The sequence below is a fragment of the Anolis sagrei genome, chromosome 13 (genome assembly GCF_037176765.1).
Source record: "Anolis sagrei isolate rAnoSag1 chromosome 13, rAnoSag1.mat, whole genome shotgun sequence".
NCBI lineage: Eukaryota > Metazoa > Chordata > Lepidosauria > Squamata > Dactyloidae > Anolis > Anolis sagrei.
Genome location: NC_090033.1, coordinates 6,414,479 through 6,432,320, shown reverse-complemented (window position 1 = coordinate 6,432,320; position 17,842 = coordinate 6,414,479). Strand labels below are relative to the sequence as shown.

The following is a 17,842-nucleotide window of genomic DNA, read 5'->3' as shown; positions in this document are numbered from 1 at the left end:
ATGGGGATGCAACAGCATCCCTCAATTGAATCTTGTTTGGCTTCGATCCATCCTACAAGGGTTGAATGTAAAGTAATGCCTCCATCTTCGTAACTCCTCAACAGATGGCAGTACTGGTATGTGGCAGGTACTGGCTTGTTCAGTAGACTCTCCTCTACAGTTCCATTTTGGTGGGAAGACTTAGCATTGAATGGTTGTGTTGTTAAAGTGCGAAGTATGGAAGTGTCTTACCTATTTATCTACTCACATTGCTGTTTTTGAACTGCTAGGTAAGCAATAGCTAGGGCTGATGGCGGGAGCTCACCCCAACCCACAGCTTGAACTGCCAACCTTCTGCATCCTGCTGGTCCCATGTGAACCGGTCCTTCCTCTCCACCCTTGAGCAAATAGGATGCTGTAATTTGTGGGAGAGGGGGAAGTCCCCCTAGGAAAGAAGGAAGAGCTCCGCTGCATGCCGTGGTCCTTGGAGGTGGATGGAGAGAGGCGGAGAGGGGGCTTGGAGCGTGTCCTGACACTGCCTTGCGCTAACCATCTCTGCCCTGTGTGTGTTTCTCATTAGGAACGGATTAACCACTGACAAACCAGCTGTCACCGAAGATGTAAATATTTACCAGAAATATATTGCCAGGTAGGCCGACTTCCCTGCCCTCCCCTGGGGTTTTTGGGAAGGGGGTGAAGGGTGCCACGGGACAGAATCGTACAGGGGGAGGGGGGTGGGGGTCTCTGTCTGTCTGTCTGGGCGAAATGTAAACAAACAGTCCTGGGAACTGTGTCTTTCCATTTCTCTCTGACATCCACACTGACTTCCCCACCACCGCTGTCACCTCCACCTTCACCCTTCCTGCTCAAACCCAACCCCATTCTTGAGGAAGCCTCCACCCAGCTCTTCCAACATCTTGAGAGTAGGAAAGGAATATTATAAATGGGGTGTGGAGGGAGCCAGGATGCCTGGAGATGCCAGGCGACCTGTGGGTTTGAAGGACCCTTCAGATGTTTGGGTCTCCCACTCCCAACTTGTCCAAGGGCTAGGAATTCTGTGATAACAGAACACCTAGCAGTGGTTCCCAACCTTTTTTTTTTTTACCAGGGACCACTTTGACCAGGGACCACTTGATCAGAGACCACTGACCAGGGACCACTTGGTCCAGGGACCACTTGACTAGGGACCACTTGACCAGGGAGCACTTTTGACCAGGGACCACTTTTGACCAAGGATCACTTTGACCAGGGACCAGTTTGACCAGGGACCACTTGGTCCAGGGATCACTTGACCAGGGACCATTTTGACCAGGGACCACTTAGACCAGGGAACACTAGACCAGGGACCACTTGGACCAGGGACCACTTGGACCAGGGACCACTAGACCAGGGACCACTTGGACCAGGAACCACTTGACCAGAAACCACTTTGACTAGCGACCATTTTGACTAGTGATGACTTGACCAGGGACCACTATGACCAGAGACCACTCTCCAACATTAGTACCAAAAGGGGTCAAAATCAGATTTTGGCCAACTTTAGTTTCGGTTTGGTTGGTTGAGATGCTGATGCAGAAAATTGCATTGGATAGACCACATCAGCTCTAGCTTCTGATACAGAACATATGCCACTTAGTAGGTACCATCTGCTTGCCCACAGAATACCATATTTCATGGGTAGTCAGCCTCTCCCCTTCTGACATCTTCATTGCCTCGGCACTATAAGACGATTTCATGAGACCAGTCGCTCTCGTTGGTGCGTGGTTTTGATGCAACAGTGTAGTAATAGTGAGGCTGCAGATCATATTTTTGTTCTTGTATACCACTAGGTCCATGGACCACAGACTAGAAACCACAGTGTTAGCTCAGACCCTTAGTTACAATCTCTGAGCCAGTCTACAGTTGAGAGAGAATTTGAGTCCGGCCTTTCCTTGGCCAAATTCAGAGTAATGGTGAGGCCGCGAACCATATTTTCGTTCTCACAGACCACTGGTGATTGTCATCTTCCAGGGCATCACGAAGTGGAATGGAGCCGTAATCTAGGAATCCATTCATGCTCACAAAAAGTAACTTTTCCAAGTTGTGACTCTCCTAGGCAGCATTTAATTTACATATGGGTGTGTGTGTGTTTTTAGGGGGGGGAGGGGACCCATACTCTTTCAGAGCCTTAAATTAAAGGGAGGGGACAGAGATGGATTGTGTCGGCCGAGCACAATTATCCTAATGGGTTTGTTAAGAGCCACTGCCAAGAGTTGGCCAAGAGCGATCCATTCTGTCTAGCGGAGAATCCGGGATTCTGACTTTGCTCGTTTGTGGTGTTTTATTAACCGTATATTCACGCAGCTTTTTTCCTGGGAAGCCGCCATTATTATTATTATTATTATTATTATTATTATTATTATTATAGCAGATTCTGCAAATCTTCCCTAAATATTTATTTACATGCGTTCCCTCCCTTCCTCCCTCCCATCACTTGTAATTGGGGCGTTTAGTTTGTGGAGTGTTGTCTAATGAGTGTAATGAGTGTGTAAACACTCTCTAAGCATGCTGACTCTTCTGTATTTATTATTTTTATTAGTATTTATTTATCTGGGTCTGTCTCGGCAGTCGCAGCGGCACCAGATGTGGCAAATCGAGGATATGAAACAGAGCGTGCGCCTTGTTGGTCGTCTTGTGCATGCACCAGATACCACAAGCATTTCGAGTGTGTATATGTTTAGGTTTTAAATTCTATCATATTGGTTTTATTGTGAGCCACTTTTAGTGTTTTAGAAGGGAAAAGCAGGATAATAATAATAATCTAATAATAATAATTTATATTTATTATTATTATTATTATCTATATAAATAAAAATGTCATGTTCGTTTGTGGGACTCACATAACTCAAAAACCACTGGATGAATTGATACCAAATTTGGACACAATACACCTATCAGGCCAACGAGTGACCATCACTCATAAAAACACTGAAAAACACAGTGAAAGAGACTTAAAAAGCCAAAAAACAAAAAATACAACGCATGCACAAAACCACATATAATATATATGTAAACACACATATACACAAATATATACACACACATTTACTCACACAAAACATATATACACATATGGCAGGGGACAGTTAGTCAATCATCATCATCATCCTCTACAAAGTCCAGCATATATATCTCGTTTGCTGTGACATACTGTGTTTTTGTATCAGTAAAATAATAATCTATATCCTAAGGTCACTATATAGATCTAGATGGTCTTTGACAGCCTCCTAAGGTCACTATATAGACCTAGATGGTCCTTGAGGGCCTCCTAAGGTCACTGTATAGATCTAGGTGGTCATTGAGGGCCTCCTAAGGTCACTATATTGATCTGGATAGTCTTTGAGAGCCTCTTAAGGTCACTATATAGATCTAGATGGTCATTAAGGGCCTCCTAGGGTCGCTATACAGATTTAGATGGTCATTGAGGGCCTCCTAAGGTCACTATATAGATTTAGATGGTCATTGAGGGCCTCCTAAGGTCACTATATAGCTCTAGATGGTCTTTGAGGGCCTTCTAAAGTCACTATATAGATCTGGATGGTCTTTGAGGGCCTCCTAAGGTCACGATATAGATCTGGATGGTCTTTGAGGGCCTCCTAAGGTCACTATATAGATATGGATGGTCTTTGAGGGCCTCTTAAGGTCACTATATAGATCTAGATGGTCCTTGACAACCTCCTAAGATCACTATATAGATCTAGATCAGTGGTTCTCAATCTGTGGGTCCTCAAGTGTTTTGGCCTACAGCTCCCAGAAATCCTAGCCAGGTTACCAGCGGTTAGGGTTTCTGGGAGTTGAAGACCAAAACATCTGGGGACCCACAGATTGAGAACCACTGTTGGACAGAGGAAATGCTGTGAAGTCAATCTATGGTGTCAATAGACATTAGACAGCTGATGTTGAAAATATGGATGTGAGGTCCACAAGTGGCTTTTGAGAACCCTCTTTGATATTATTTAGTATACTGCATGCCTATCCAGGAAGAGGCCTTGGCTCAACAGCTTTCCAGCATGTCGAGCACAGTCCATTCTACACATGACGACTCTCATTACCAAGTGATTGAGAAGCCATAGAAGCAAGTTTAACAGTGTGCTCATTTGTTAGTGTATTCCTCCGCGTACTAGGATTTGTCAGTTATGCCTCCATGCTCTTGGGATGACAACCCACCCACTTTTGCCACGTTTGTGTTCGCAAAGCAACTAATGCCGCCTACTGAATCTCAACAGCCTTGTTCTGTCAATGCCAAATTGTTCTGGTGCTTGTGAGTCGCCCTTTCTAGGTGCCTAGAAAGGTGGTTTGCATCCACGTAAACAAGAAAGGCATGTGCATGAGTGTGTGTGTGTGTATTTGTGTGAGAGGAGCAGGTGTGCCCGCCCGCCTGCCCGTGTCAGCAAGTGTGTGGTGTGGGTAAGGTTTGCTGTTTTGAGAAGCTAAACAGATGCTGCCCTTTAAAAATTAATAAGTTTGAACTGTTTCAAGTGTCAGGAAAAGCAGAGCAGAGAGACAGGTCTCTTAAAAACCTATTAACGGGGGCCGAGGGGTGGAGGGGGTTCCATTACCCTTTTCCTCCCAGACCTTGTACACATACATGCATACATACATACATGTTCCCTCACTTATCGCGGGGATTACGCTCCAGAAGCACCCGCAATAAGTGAAAATGCGCGAAGTAGGGATGCTATATTAATTGTAATATTTATACATTATTTATATATTAAATATTACATTAATTGTAATATTTATACATTATTTATATTTATGTAATATTTATATATTATTAATACATTAAGGAATGAGCAAAACAAAAGTGACAGGACGTGGGGGCTTCACACCAGCATCTCTTTCTGAGGTCCGTTGTAATGTAAATATTTGAAATTTATTTTTTTGAAAATCCACGAAACTGCGAGCCCACGTAAAGCAAACCGCGAAGTAGCAAGGGAACACTGTACACACACACACATACCAGGTAATTCGTTATTACTGCTCCTATTAAATCAGTGGTTCCCAACCTGTGGAAAGTGGACCACCAGTAGTCCGCAAGAATGAAAATATGGTCCACAGCCTCACCATTACTACACTGTTGCCTCGAAACCATGCGGCAACGAGAGCAACCAGTCACCAAGGCGATGGGGATGTCGGGAGGGGAGAGGCTGACTTCCCACGCAAGATTACTACCACCACATCAGCTCTAGATTATTAAATATTATTTTCTGTGAGCGAGGAGATGGCGACTATTGGATGACATATGTTCTGTATCCGAAACCAGAGCTGATGTGGTCTATCCATTGCAATTTCCTGAATCAGCTGATGAGGTCTATCCAATTCAATTTTCTGAATCAGCTGATGTGGTCTATCCAATGCAATTTTCTGAATTGGCTGATGTGGTCTATCCAATGCAATTTTCTGAATCTGCTGATGTGGTCTATCCAATTCAATTTTCTGAATCAGCTGATGTGGTCTATCCGCATCCCTAACTACCTCGAGTTGCCTGCAGGCTGAGAGGGACAGTATATAAATATAATAAATAATAAATAATAGTAAGTAATAGTAAATAATAATAATAATAATAATAATAATAATAATAAAGAGTAAATAATAAATAATAAATAATGCAATGCAATTTTCAGTATCAGTTGATGTGGTCTTTCCAATGCAGTTTTTGGAATCAGCACCCCAAGTAACCAAACTAAATCCAAAGTTGACCAAAAACTGATTCGTAACCCTTCTGGTACTAATGTTAGGGAGTGGTCCCTAGTCAAAAAAGGTTTGGGAACCACTGATCTACCTCTTCCTCCTCCATATCACAAAAACAGGACAATAAAGCAAACTTCAGGCTGAGGCTTTGGTGTCCAGTTTTCCAAACATCTTCATTCCTTGCTTAGACATCAGATTTCCTGGTTTCTAGGTAGATGGTCGGCTCTTTCACCCGTTGGGTTCTTCCCTTGATCCTCCTCCTCCCACTCCTCCTCCACTTTCTCGGTCACCTGCTCTGCCCTAGTCTTGATTTCCTGCCGCGCTTCCTTCCCTTCTTCCTTCCCCCCTGGGAGAGGCGCACGCCTTCGTGTGACATCTGTCCCCTTCTCTCTTCTGCAAATGCTGAACGAAAGAAAGAAGAGATTTAATTTTTTAGCAAGGTCTGTCTCATCTGTCAATGACTCCCTCCCACCACACACTTGACATTATTTCCCTCCTTCCTCACCCGGTTCACAAATGCCTTCTTCCATGCTGCCATTTCCCTGACTTTGGAGATATTTTTGCTGGAAATCTCCTGTTTATTGCCCCGCTCCCTTTTCCATACTCCTTCCATGAGCCCAGGCTTGGGTTTCCCCCAAAATTCATGTCTCCGTTCGGGCGCCCGGTCCCAGGGGCCTCTCCGCAGGCATGTCGTGATGCCTGGCATTTGGAACCTCGGAGCAGATGGCGATTTAGCTCTGAATGTTTTCTCCTTCGAGTCCCCTTTGAAATGTCTCCCATCGCGGTGAAATTGCTCCACAATATGCTCCACGCAATTCATTCTTTCTGCAAACTCTGCTGTATGTCACTTGCATGTTCTTCAGATTCCTGGCTCTTCAAGAGGCAACTGGTTAGACCGCAGCCATCAATCAGGCGCATAATCTCCAACTTAGAATTGGCAGGGATGGGGTTCTGTGTGCTTTGGGGGCAAAATATTACCTTAAAATTGTGCCATTTTTAAAGGATTTTGGGGTTTCAGAGATCACAGAAACGTAGTCTAGGAGCCACAGTTAAATAAAAGTACAGTAGAGTATCACTTATCCGACATAAACGGGCTAGCAGAACGTCGGATAATGTTGGATAATTCATAGTCTCCTACTGTTACCCATCAGACACAACGCTAGACAGCTAGAATACTCAGAACAGGGATTCAACGAGTTAAGGCAAGGCAACACCCCGGGGCCAGAGAGGCCCAGATGGAAGAGGAGCATGGAAATCACAGAGGGAAAGAGGGAAGACACTTCTAGCCATCCTCCCTCTAGGCCAGTGGTTCTCAACCTGGGATCCCCAGATGTTTTTGAGCCAGTTTACCAGCAGTTGGGACTTCTGGGAGTTGAAGGCAAAAAACATCTGGGGACCCCAGGTTGAGAACCACTGCTCTAGGCAAAGACTTAAGTCTGACCTGGAGGTATTTCTATCCAGGTTTTGGGTTCCAGGTACAGTAGAGTCTCGCTTATCTGACATAAACGGGCCGGTAGAATGTCGGATAAACGAAAACGTCAGATAATATGGAGTCTCCTACTGTTACCTGTCCGACATGGCGCTAGACTCCTAGAATACTAACAACAGGCACTCAAAGAGTTAAGGCAAGGCAACGCCCCGGGGCCAGAGAGGCCCAGACGGAAGAGAAGCATGGAAATCACTGAGGGAAAGAGGGAAGACACTTCCGCTTCTGGTCCCGCCTCTTTTCCTCCTTTCCTCTGTCCTCCACCTCCTTGTCTTGCCTTTTTCACTTATTGGGAGTAGAGAGAGAGTTGGGAAGCGCTTCTTTAATTGAAGGGGAAATGCTGGAGGAAAAGGAGCGTCAGATAAGATGGAATGTCGGATAAGTGAGACTCCCCTGTACTTATTTACTTAGGCGATCCCTTGTTGTCTGAGTATGATGGCCTTCCAAGTGTCTTGGCAGTGGATACATCGATGACTGTGGAGTCCTATTCCTGAGCCATGTGTTCTTCCAGTTTTTAGATACTTTTACTATAGATCAAAGTATCTAAAGACCGGTCGTGAGGGGAGAGAAAGTCCTCCTACCATTCTATGCTCAGGAAAGTTTCTGATATCTCCTTGTACTTAATCGGAAAAATAATTTAGTGAAAACGGGTTGGACTCAATGACCTCTAAAGGCATTCCAGCCCAAACAAAGCCCTGTTGGATGAGACCCATGTTGACATGCATCTGATCTCTAGAGATCCTTCTTTCTCACTTCATGGATTGTCCATCCTCTGGAGGATTCAGGGTCTGCCTAGGCCAGATTCAGAGGGTGACCCTGCCTTGAAATGTTCAAACATAGAACCCAAACAGCAGATGGGGATGGGCAAAAATACCCTTGTATCAAAAAGACAATTCCATTCATGATTTTCTCTCTTTGTTTCCTTTTTCCTTGCAGGTTTTCTGGAAGCCAGCACTGCGGACACATGCACTGTGCGTACCAATACCGCGAACATTACCACTGCCTTGACCCGGAGTGTAATTATCAGGTAAGAACCGAGCCAATGGGAGGGCACCACAATGTCCTGACCAGCATGGCTAGGGGATTCTAGGGGTTGTCGTTGAAAAGTGTAGATAGGCAAACTCTTCCCTCTTCCTTTTTTTGCAGCAACTTGGGTTATTGTCAATGGTTCCTGCTTCAGTGCACATTTCCCCTCCCATTGAAATTCTCATGAGCTAGAAAAGAGCTTGAGCTGGCCAAGATTGGTCTAGAGCAGTGGTTCTCAACCTATGCGTCCCTAGGTGTTTTGACCCACAACTCAAAATCCCAGCCACTTTACCATCTGGGAGTTGAAAGCCAAAACATCTGGAGACCCACAGGTTGAGAACCACTGGCCTGGATAGTCTTTGAGGGCCTCCTAAAGTCACTATTTAGATCTAGATGGTCTTTGATGGCTCCTAAGGTCACTATATAGATCTAGATGGTCTTTGAGGGCCTCCTAAGGTCACTATATAAATCTAGATGGTCATTGAGAGCCTCCTAAGGTCACTATATAGATCTAGATGGTCATTGAGGGCCTCCTAAGGTCACTATATAGATCTAGATGGTCGCTGAGGGCCTCCTAAGGTCACTATATAGATCTAGATGGTCATTGAGAGCCTCCTAAGGTCACTATATAGATATATATGGTCATTGAGGGCCTCCTAAGGTCACTTGGGCCCTGCAATTGAGGAGGTGGCAGAGGTGTCACGGGGCCCAAGCAGTGGCAAGAGGGAGGCCCAGGCGGCAACAAGGAGGAGGAGGATGAAGGTAAAAAGGGCAAGGAGGGAAGAAGAGTCACCCCCTCACCCTACCTTCCCCTTCCTCGTCGCCGCTGGGGCCTCTTTCCGCTGCTTGGGCCCCGCGATTGAGGGGCCCAAGCAGCGGCAAGAGGCCCAGGCAGGGATGAGGAGGAGGGAGAGGAAGATAAAGAGGGTGAGAAGGGAAGAAGAGTCGCCCTCTTTACCTTCCTCTTCCTCATTGTTACTGGGGCCTCTTGCTGCTGCTTGGGCCCCGCGATTCAGGAGGCAGTGGAGGCAGCGCGGACCCCAAACGGCAGCAAGAGGTCCAGGCGGCAATGACAAGGAGGAGGAGGAAGGTAAAGAGGGCGAGGGGGCGGCTCTTCTTCCCTCCTTGCTACAGTGTTCCCTTGCTACTTAAATTTATATTTTTTTTAAAAAAAAGAAATGCGAAATAGCGAGTCCACAGTAAGTGAACCGCGAAGTAGCGAGGGAACACTGTATGGATCCAGAAGCTTAAAACCTGTTTTGAGATCCTGGATTGTTGCTGTCAGTCAGCCAGCGGAGAGCCATTTGGACAGTCAGCATAAGGCAGCTTGCCATGTTCACACATGCAATGTTAGTAGAGCTGTCACATCACTTTGCACAAGAGTCAGCGTTGCTACTTTTTAAGACAGCCCTTCACTGGTGACGCCAGCCACAGACTGAAATGGGATCACGATGCCTTGAGAACGCAGTCTGAGGAACAGAGACCCTTTAGGATTTGTGCTTCAGCAAGAGAGGGCCAGTCTTGGGACTCCTCCCTTCACACAAGCATCGCAAGTGGCTGCAAATGACTTTTCAGACATTCTGCATGCGACAATTCCCAGCCTGTGGCCAGCTGCTTGGGGTGGTTGGCTTTGATGCTGTATGCATCCTGTTGCAAGCATTTGCAGCCTTCTCCCTCATCGGATGGCCCTTAGATGTCTGTCTTCAGCCAATGCTGGCGGGGGGGGGGGGGGGGGTCAAGCAATTCCTTTAATTTGCTTGCGGTCTCCGTCTGTGCGAGGGACCTTCCTTAAGCCCTATTGGGGAATCTGAGCTGCCGGGCTCAAAAATAACCCTCTGTCGGGGTGATTCCACCATAACTATAGCAAAGAGGACAAAGTAAATTCCATAACCAGCAGAAACTTACACGTGATGAGCTGGGATAAGATTCTATTTCTTAGGATGGCACAGGATTACAGAGTCAGAACTTTAGGTTCAAAAATATTTATTGATGTAAAAGAAATACATTCTTGATAGAAAGGGTAAAAACTAAAAAAAAAATCTATGCAGCTACATTTTGCCTAGAGAGAGGCTAAAGTGCGCATCCTTGCAGGTAGAAAGAAAAGCGGAAGAGAGTGAAAAATGGTAGAGACCGCATGGTCAATCCTAGAGGAATATACTCCTGAAAGCAGTCTTCATTCCGTTGGGAAATCTGAGCTGTTAGGCTTCCACCATAAATATAGCAGAGTACCAGAAGTAAACTTCATAACCAGGAGAAACTTACATGTGATGAGCTGGGATAAGATTCTATTCCTTAGGATGACACAGGATTACAGAGTCAGAACCTTAGGTTCAAAAATATTTATTGACCTAAAAGAAATACATTCTTGATAGAAAAAGTCTCATCTTCCAAGAAAGGGTAAAAACTAAAATTTAAAAAATCCATACAGCTACATTTTGCCTAGAGCTGTTAGGCTGTTAGGCTTCCACCAAAAATATAGCAAAAGTAAACTCCATAACCAGCAAAAACTTACATGTGATGAGCTGGGATCATCTCTGTGAGGGAATTTCGCAGTCTGCTTTTCACAAACTCGCTGTTTCGCGTTTTTTTTAAAAAAAATGAATTTAAAATATACAGTACATGTAGCTAGGGAACACTCGATGGATGGATCCTCGCGTGGCCTGGATCCAGATCTGGGAGACCTCGCAAGGCCAGGCTGGTGGCAGCGGCAGTGGCAGCGGAGGCTCAGGCTTCTCGCTTTCTTTACCTTCCTCCTCCTCCTCCTCCTCGGTGCCTCCCTTCTCAACAGGCCTCAGCCCATTTCCCCCTCTGCCGCTTGGGCCCTGTGCCGCCTCCACCACCTCCTCACTTGGAGGAGAGGCAGGCGCCATGGCTGCTGCTGCTCCAGAAGTCTCCGGAGCAGATAGTCCCGGCGGAGGAGGCTCTTCTTCATTGCCTAGGCCTCTGCTGCCTCCACCGCCCTGCCGAAGGAAGCCCCAGAGGGAAGAAAAGCTGCCCAAGGAAGGTGGGCTGCGGCCTGCAGCAGAGGCAGCAGAGGCCCAGGCAGTGACGAGGAGCCTCCTCCGCCAGGACTATCCGCTCCGGAGACTTCTGGAGCAGCAGCAGCTGGAGGGAAGACGAGCCTCCCAAGGAAGATGGGCCACGGTCTTTGGGAGCCGCCCCTCCGCAGCATTACTACCACCACCACCATTGAGTGAGTGAGCAAGAGGGAGGGAAGGGGGAGGGGCAGTCCCTACTTTGTGGATTTTCACTTATCGTGTGTAGTCCTGAAATGTAACACCTGCATTAAGTGGGGGAACACAGTGTTTTTATTGCCATGGGCTAGCCATGTGGCCATTCGCCATCATTGTCTCTTCTGCCTTTCCTTCCTTCCAGTCAGGTAGCACATTTTGCCTCTCTCTACGCAAAATGTAGCTGCATGGATTTTTTAAAAACTTTTTACCTTTCTTAGACGATGAGATTTAGTCAGCTAGTCAGCTCCAAGACCTTTTCTATCAAGAATGTATTTCTTTTACTTCAATAAATGTTTTTGACCCTAAAGTTCTGACTCTGCAATCCCCTTCACCCTAAGAAGAGAAGCTTCTGCACCAGTGTGTGCAGAGACTGCCTTCACCAGCCTCAATCCAAATCTGCTTCCGGTGAGGACACAGAACTTAACCAGCCGATTTGGCTTTCAAAGCATGCATGTGGGCCTCCCCTTTAGGCAGCGGCATAGTCAGCCAGGAGGGGTGCTGATGCTAATCGGCGGCAGCGCAGCCAGCCAAAGGACGGTTCAGCCGCTGCCAAAACAGAACACCCAGGGAGCCGAGCCACAGCTGCTCGGGGCTCTCTCACAGTTTGGTTTAGCGACGGCACGGCTGGTGGCGAAGGAGGAGGAAGATGTCGAGGGAAGAGCAAAGGCTTGGAGGCCTGCCAGGGCAGGATTGTCAGGCCAGCTCCCCGGTCGCATGCGGTATTTATTTACCCTGCGCTCAGGCCTGGGAGTGTGACTCAAACCACGCGCTTTCTGTGGTTAGGGCCTCTGAGAATTGAGGGCTTTGCTGGGATTCCTGCCTTGACGGAGTCTGCTTTCTGCATTGGCCCGGCCAGGCGCGGAGGAGACCACAGCAGAGGAAGCAGGCTGCGTTGTGCCAAAGCTGCTGGGTTTCGATCGATGGAAGCAGGGATGTGGGCAGTGACCATCCTGTGCTAGAAAAGGAGGGCCTGCCTGAGAGCACAGCCCGCGATGGCACGGGAGGAAGAGAAGGGAACACTCGGATGGTGGTCCCAAGGAGCTGGGATCGGAAGTGCCGGGAACGCCTGGTCCCAGAGGGACAGAAAGCGCGAGGCTGGTTTTTGCAAATGCAAATTACCCTGCCGGCAAGATATATTTGTTATAATGAACGGCATTCAGTAATAAGTGGCCGCAAATTAGCAGTGATTGGCAACGGAATTCCTGTGATATAACACCTCGGGGAAATCAGGCCTTGGGTCGTCTTTGGCATTACTGCGCAAATCCTCAAGTTTCATAAAAGGAGGAGAAATGAATCAGGATTCCTTTGAAGGAAAGAAGAAGGAAGGAGAGGAGGAAGGAAGGAGGGAAGGAAGGAAGGAGAGAAAGAAGGAGGAATGAGAGAAGGAAGGGAGGGAGGAGAGAAAGAAGGAGAGGAAGGTTGAATGGGAGAAGGAAGGAAGGAAGGAAGGAAGGAAGGAGAGAAGGAGGAATGAGAGAAGGAAGGGAGGGAGGAGAGAAAGGATAGGAAAGTGGAATGAGAGAAGGAAAGAAGGAGGGTAGGAAGGAGAGAAGGAGAGAATGGAGGGAGGAAGCAAGGAAGGAACGAAAGGGAAGGAAGGAAGGAAGGAAGGAAGGAAGGAAGGAGAGAAAAAAGGAGTGAAAAAGGAGAGGAGAGTAGGAAGGAGGAGTGAGAGAAGGAGGGAAGGAGAGAGAAGGGAGGGAGGGAGGGAGAAGAGAAAGAAGGATAGGAAGGTGGAATGAGAGAAGGAAGGAGAGAAGGAAGGAAGGAGAGAAGGAGGGTAGAAGGGGGAGTTAGAAAAGGAAGGAGAGAGAGAAGGAAGGAAGGAGAGGAGAGAAAGAAGGAGAGAAGGAGGATATGAAGGAGGAGTGAGAGAAGGAAGGAAGGAGAGAGAAGGAAGGAGGGAGGGAGGAGAGAAAGGATAGGAAGGTGGAATGAGAAGGAAGGAGAGAAGGAAGAAAGGAGGGAAGGAGGGTAGGAAAGAGGAATCCGAGAAGGGAGGGAGGAAAGAGAAGGGAGGGAGGGAGGGAGGGAAAAGCAAGGAAGGGGAGGAGGAAGGAAGGAAGGAAGTAAGGAAGGAAGGAAGGAAGGAGGGAGGGAGGGAGGGTGGAAATGAGAAAAGGAAGGAAGGAGAGAAAGGAGGAAGAAGAGAAGGAAGGAAGGAGAGAGGGAAAGAAAGAAAGGAGGGAGGAGAGAAGAAAGAAAGCAGAGAAGGAAGGAAGAAGGAGAAAAGGGAGGAAGGAAGATAACTAGATAAGTTGGGAGAGGGAACCAACATTTCCCAGGGCTCCCTTTTTCTGGACATTCATGAGTTCCAACCCATGTAAGAGAGTACCTTCAGCCACCAGAGTCTGGCCAAGTTGATCTCCTCTCTTGGGACCTGGGGCTCAGTTATCCAAATGTTTCTAGGCGAGACCAATTCCACCCGTCAGTGCTTGCGTTTCCTTGCCATGTCAGGAATTTCAGAGTTGATCCTCCCATTGCCAGAATGCTGAGTTTGCTCTAAAGCCTTTGCCTTGCCAGCCCACATTCAACCTGCTTGTGTGTGGTCACAGAGAACACCCAGAGGAACACGGACACCCCTGGAAACCCCCTTACGGGTGACTTGAAAGCAGGCCTTGTGTAGGGGAGCTTCTTTCCCCTCGCTTTCCCTTGTCCTGGCCCTCCTCACCTTCTGCCTCTCCCTCTCCCCACCAGAGATTCACAAGTAAGCAAGATGTGATCCGGCATTACAACATGCACAAGAAGCGGGACAATTCCCTTCAGCATGGCTTCATGCGCTTCAGCCCCCTGGACGACTGCAGTGTTTACTATCATGGCTGCCACCTGAATGGGAAAAGCACACACTACCACTGCATGCAGGTAATGGCCCTGGGCTGCTTGCCACTTTTGCCACGGCTGAGATGGAGGGGAGAGTGGGGAATGGATGCCTGGGAGATGCCGGAAGGAAAGGCCAACTCCTTTTCTGTCCCCCTTTTCAATGCATTCCTAGGAAGCAGATCCCAATAGTCATTCATCAGGAGTACCATTCATTCTAGCATTCCTTCCATAGAGTGCAATGGTTCCCAACCTGTGGTCCGTGGACCACAAGACCTAAAATATGGTGGGTGAACAGATGGCAGTGTTATCTCTTCCATAGGAAGCTTTTCTTTATAGTAAAATAATATGGTTCCACTATTTACAAGAACAAGGTTTCCATAACACAAATACAGTTCTTTACTCTTTCTTCTTTGCTTCCACGCTGGGTTTCTTTTTTATGCAGATAAACAGCTTCACTCACACAGAGCCCCTTCTCACACCGAAGTTACACAGGAACTTCGCACAATAGCTTTTTACACCCAGCAGCCTTCACGCTGGACCTTTCTCTCATACGGAGGTGTTCTCATACTAGGCCTCCACACAGTGAGGTCTACTAACACTGAGGCCTTTCTCCCACTGAGGCCTTCTCACACAGAGACCTCTCACACTGACTGATGGCTACTAACCTACAGGCACACCTGCTTCTCAGCTTTTGCTGAGTTATTGTATCCATTTAAACAGCTTTGCTCTCACAGAGACTCCTCTTACACCACACTTACTCAGGAGCTTCACACAGTAGCCTTTTACACACAACAGTTTTCAAGCTAGAGCTTTACACACGAGGCCTTCAACCTGGGGCTTCTCTCACTGGAGCTTCTCACAGACTATGGCCTACCTCACGCTGTGAGGCCGACTCTAAGGCCTACCTCATGCTGTGAAGCCTTCTCCAACAGACTAAGGCCTACTTCACACTGTGAGGCCTTCTCTAACAGACTAAGGCCTACCTCACACTGTGAGGCCTTCTCTAACAGACTAAGGCATGCATGGACAATCTTGGGCTCTCCAGGTGTTTTGGACTTCAACTCCCACAATTCCCACAATTCCTTACTGGCTACCAACTGAGAGCCAAAGTTTGCCCATGCCTGGACTAAGGCCTACCTCACAGTATGAGGCTTTCTCTCACAGACTAAGGCCTACCTCACACTGTGAGGCCTTCTCTCACAGACTAAGGCCTACCTCACACTGTGAGGCCTTCTCTCACAGACTAAGGCCTACCTCACACTGTGAGGCCTTCTCTCACAGACTAAGGCCTACCTCACACTGTGAAACCTTCTCACAGACTGAGACCTTTCTCCCACTGAGGTTTACCTCAGACTGACGGCTACTACAATACAGGCACACCTACTTATATAGAACCACAGCTTTTGCTGAGTTATTGCATCCATTTAACTCTTTGAGTGCTTGAGTCACACTCTTTTAATTAAAAGTACCAAATTAATTTTTAATATTTCCGACATACACTAACAAAACAATCAGGTTGGTTCGAAAAAGGTCCCTTCCAAAGAGAGAGACAGAGATGTTGGAAAGGGTAGCTGGAGCCAATGCCCATGTTAAGAAGCAAGGTGTCCAAACCTCGCCGATTCCCAATTAGAGCAAATCTCTCCGAAACAGCCGCCGTTGTGCCGTGGGCCTCGCGAGGGCCCTGCCCCCCTTCCCCCGATGTCCATAATTGGCATGGACAAAATTCAGTTAGTTGTTTATACCAGTGGACATTTTTCATGCTTTCGCGCAAAGGGCCCCGTTGGGAATTATTCACGAGGAGTTTTTTGTTTAATTTGTCCTTTTAGCACCACACCGGGGTCTGTCTTCTTTCAAGGTGTCAGGGTGGAAAGAGGCCCCCTCTCTCTCTCTCTCTCGTTTTGGAACTCTCTCTTCCCGGCTTTCGCCCTTTTCTGGGTGTTTGCTCAATGTTTTGCGATTGCCTCTTTGAATCAACCCAAGGAGCGGAGGTTTGTGGGGGGGCACGATGTTTTGGTTTGCTTCACTTCTGAGACGGTGCAGGCATTGGCACCCGGCGCGCAAGAGGAGGCGGGAGGGAAGCAAGGCGCTCGCCGGGCACGACAGCCTTGTCAGATTCCACTGGAATTTTACTCAATATGGCAAATTGGCCCACTTTGCCCGGGGAGAGCGGGGCGGGCGAAGCGAGGGGAAAAAGGGAGGCAGGTCTGCAGCATTCCATCTCGGTCACACGCTGTGCACGCAGTGTGAATAAAACAAAGCCAAGTTCAAGAGCAGGTGGGTGGCAAGAGGGCATTGGTTCTCCCTGGTGGAGACAACCTGTCTACCTGTCCTCACCATACGGCCAAAGGAACATCTGTGAGCAACCGAACTTAGTAGCTTCACACAGTAGCCTTTTACACACAGCAGCCTTCACACTAGAGCTTTACACACGAGGCCTTCAACCTGGGGCTTCTCTCACCGAAGCTTCACACAGACTGAGGTCTACCTCACACTGTGATGCCTTCTCTCACAGACTAATGCCTACCTCACACTGTGAAGCCTTCTTTAACAGACTAAGGCCTACCTCACACTGTGAGGCCTACTCTCACAGACTAAGACCTATCTCACACTGTGAGGCCTTCTCACAGACTGAGACCTTTCTCCCACTGAGGTTTACCTCAGACTGACGGCTACTAAGATACAGGCACACCTACTTATATAGAACTTCAGCTTTTGCTGAGCCTTCACATCCATTTAACTCTTTGAGTGCTTGACTCACTTTCTTGTAATTAAAAATACCTAGTCAATTTTTAATATTTCCAACATACCCTAACAAAATGTTGACTAAGGTCTACCTCACACTGTGAGGTCTTCTCACAGGCTGAGACCTTTCTCCCACTGAGGTTTACCTCAGACCGACAGCTACTAAGATACAGGCACACCTGCTTATATAGAACCACAGCTTTTGCTGAGTTATTGCATCCATTTAACTCTTTGAGTGCTTGACTCACTTTCTTGTGATTAAAAATACCTAATTAATTTTAAATATTTCCGACATACCCTTACAAAATGGTCAGACTAAGGCCTACCTCACACTGTGAGGCCTTCTCTGGGCAGCCTTCACACTAGAGCTTACTTTTACACACAGAAGCCTTCACACCACCTTACTTTGCACTCAGATGCTCCATGATATTGGTCTGACCCTGCTCCTTTCCACATTGATTCCTCATCTCCCAATAATGCTTTGGCTCTAAATTTGGGGCTGTAAGGAAGGGAGGATCACCTTCTTTGCATGCAGGATCAATCCATGGGTATTTCCAATTAAGATCCATTTCAGATCTCATGTGGTCAGAGAGATTTCCTCCGCCTGGAGCTCCGAGAACCGCTTGCTAGAGCTACCTAGGACCACAACACCACGCAAGAGTCCAGAGTATAAGCAAACTATTTATTGTAAAAACCCATAAAATATATGAAAAAGCAGGAGTAAGGAAAGGAGAGGGATAATCCAGACACGGTTTAGCATTAAATGGTAGCCACACAGGAATCCAAGTGTCACATAAAAATCCAAAGATAACACAGTCCAGGA

The 17,842-nt window shown here is 47.3% G+C and overlaps 1 protein-coding gene across 5 annotated transcripts in view; it reads left to right on the top strand.

The window, feature by feature from the left end:
• CASZ1 (castor zinc finger 1) overlaps positions 1–17,842 on the top strand; it is a 379,132-nt gene that overhangs the window by 315,661 nt on the left and 45,629 nt on the right. For 4 of the 5 annotated variants that reach the window (XM_067472686.1, XM_067472685.1, XM_067472684.1 and 1 more), the window contains 3 exons: positions 560–628; positions 8,135–8,225; positions 14,155–14,319. In XM_067472686.1, the coding sequence (XP_067328787.1) occupies positions 560–628; positions 8,135–8,225; positions 14,155–14,319 (325 nt within the window). The remainder of the gene's footprint in view (positions 1–559; positions 629–8,134; positions 8,226–14,154; positions 14,320–17,842) is intronic. The other variant, XM_067472687.1, reaches the window with a different exon arrangement.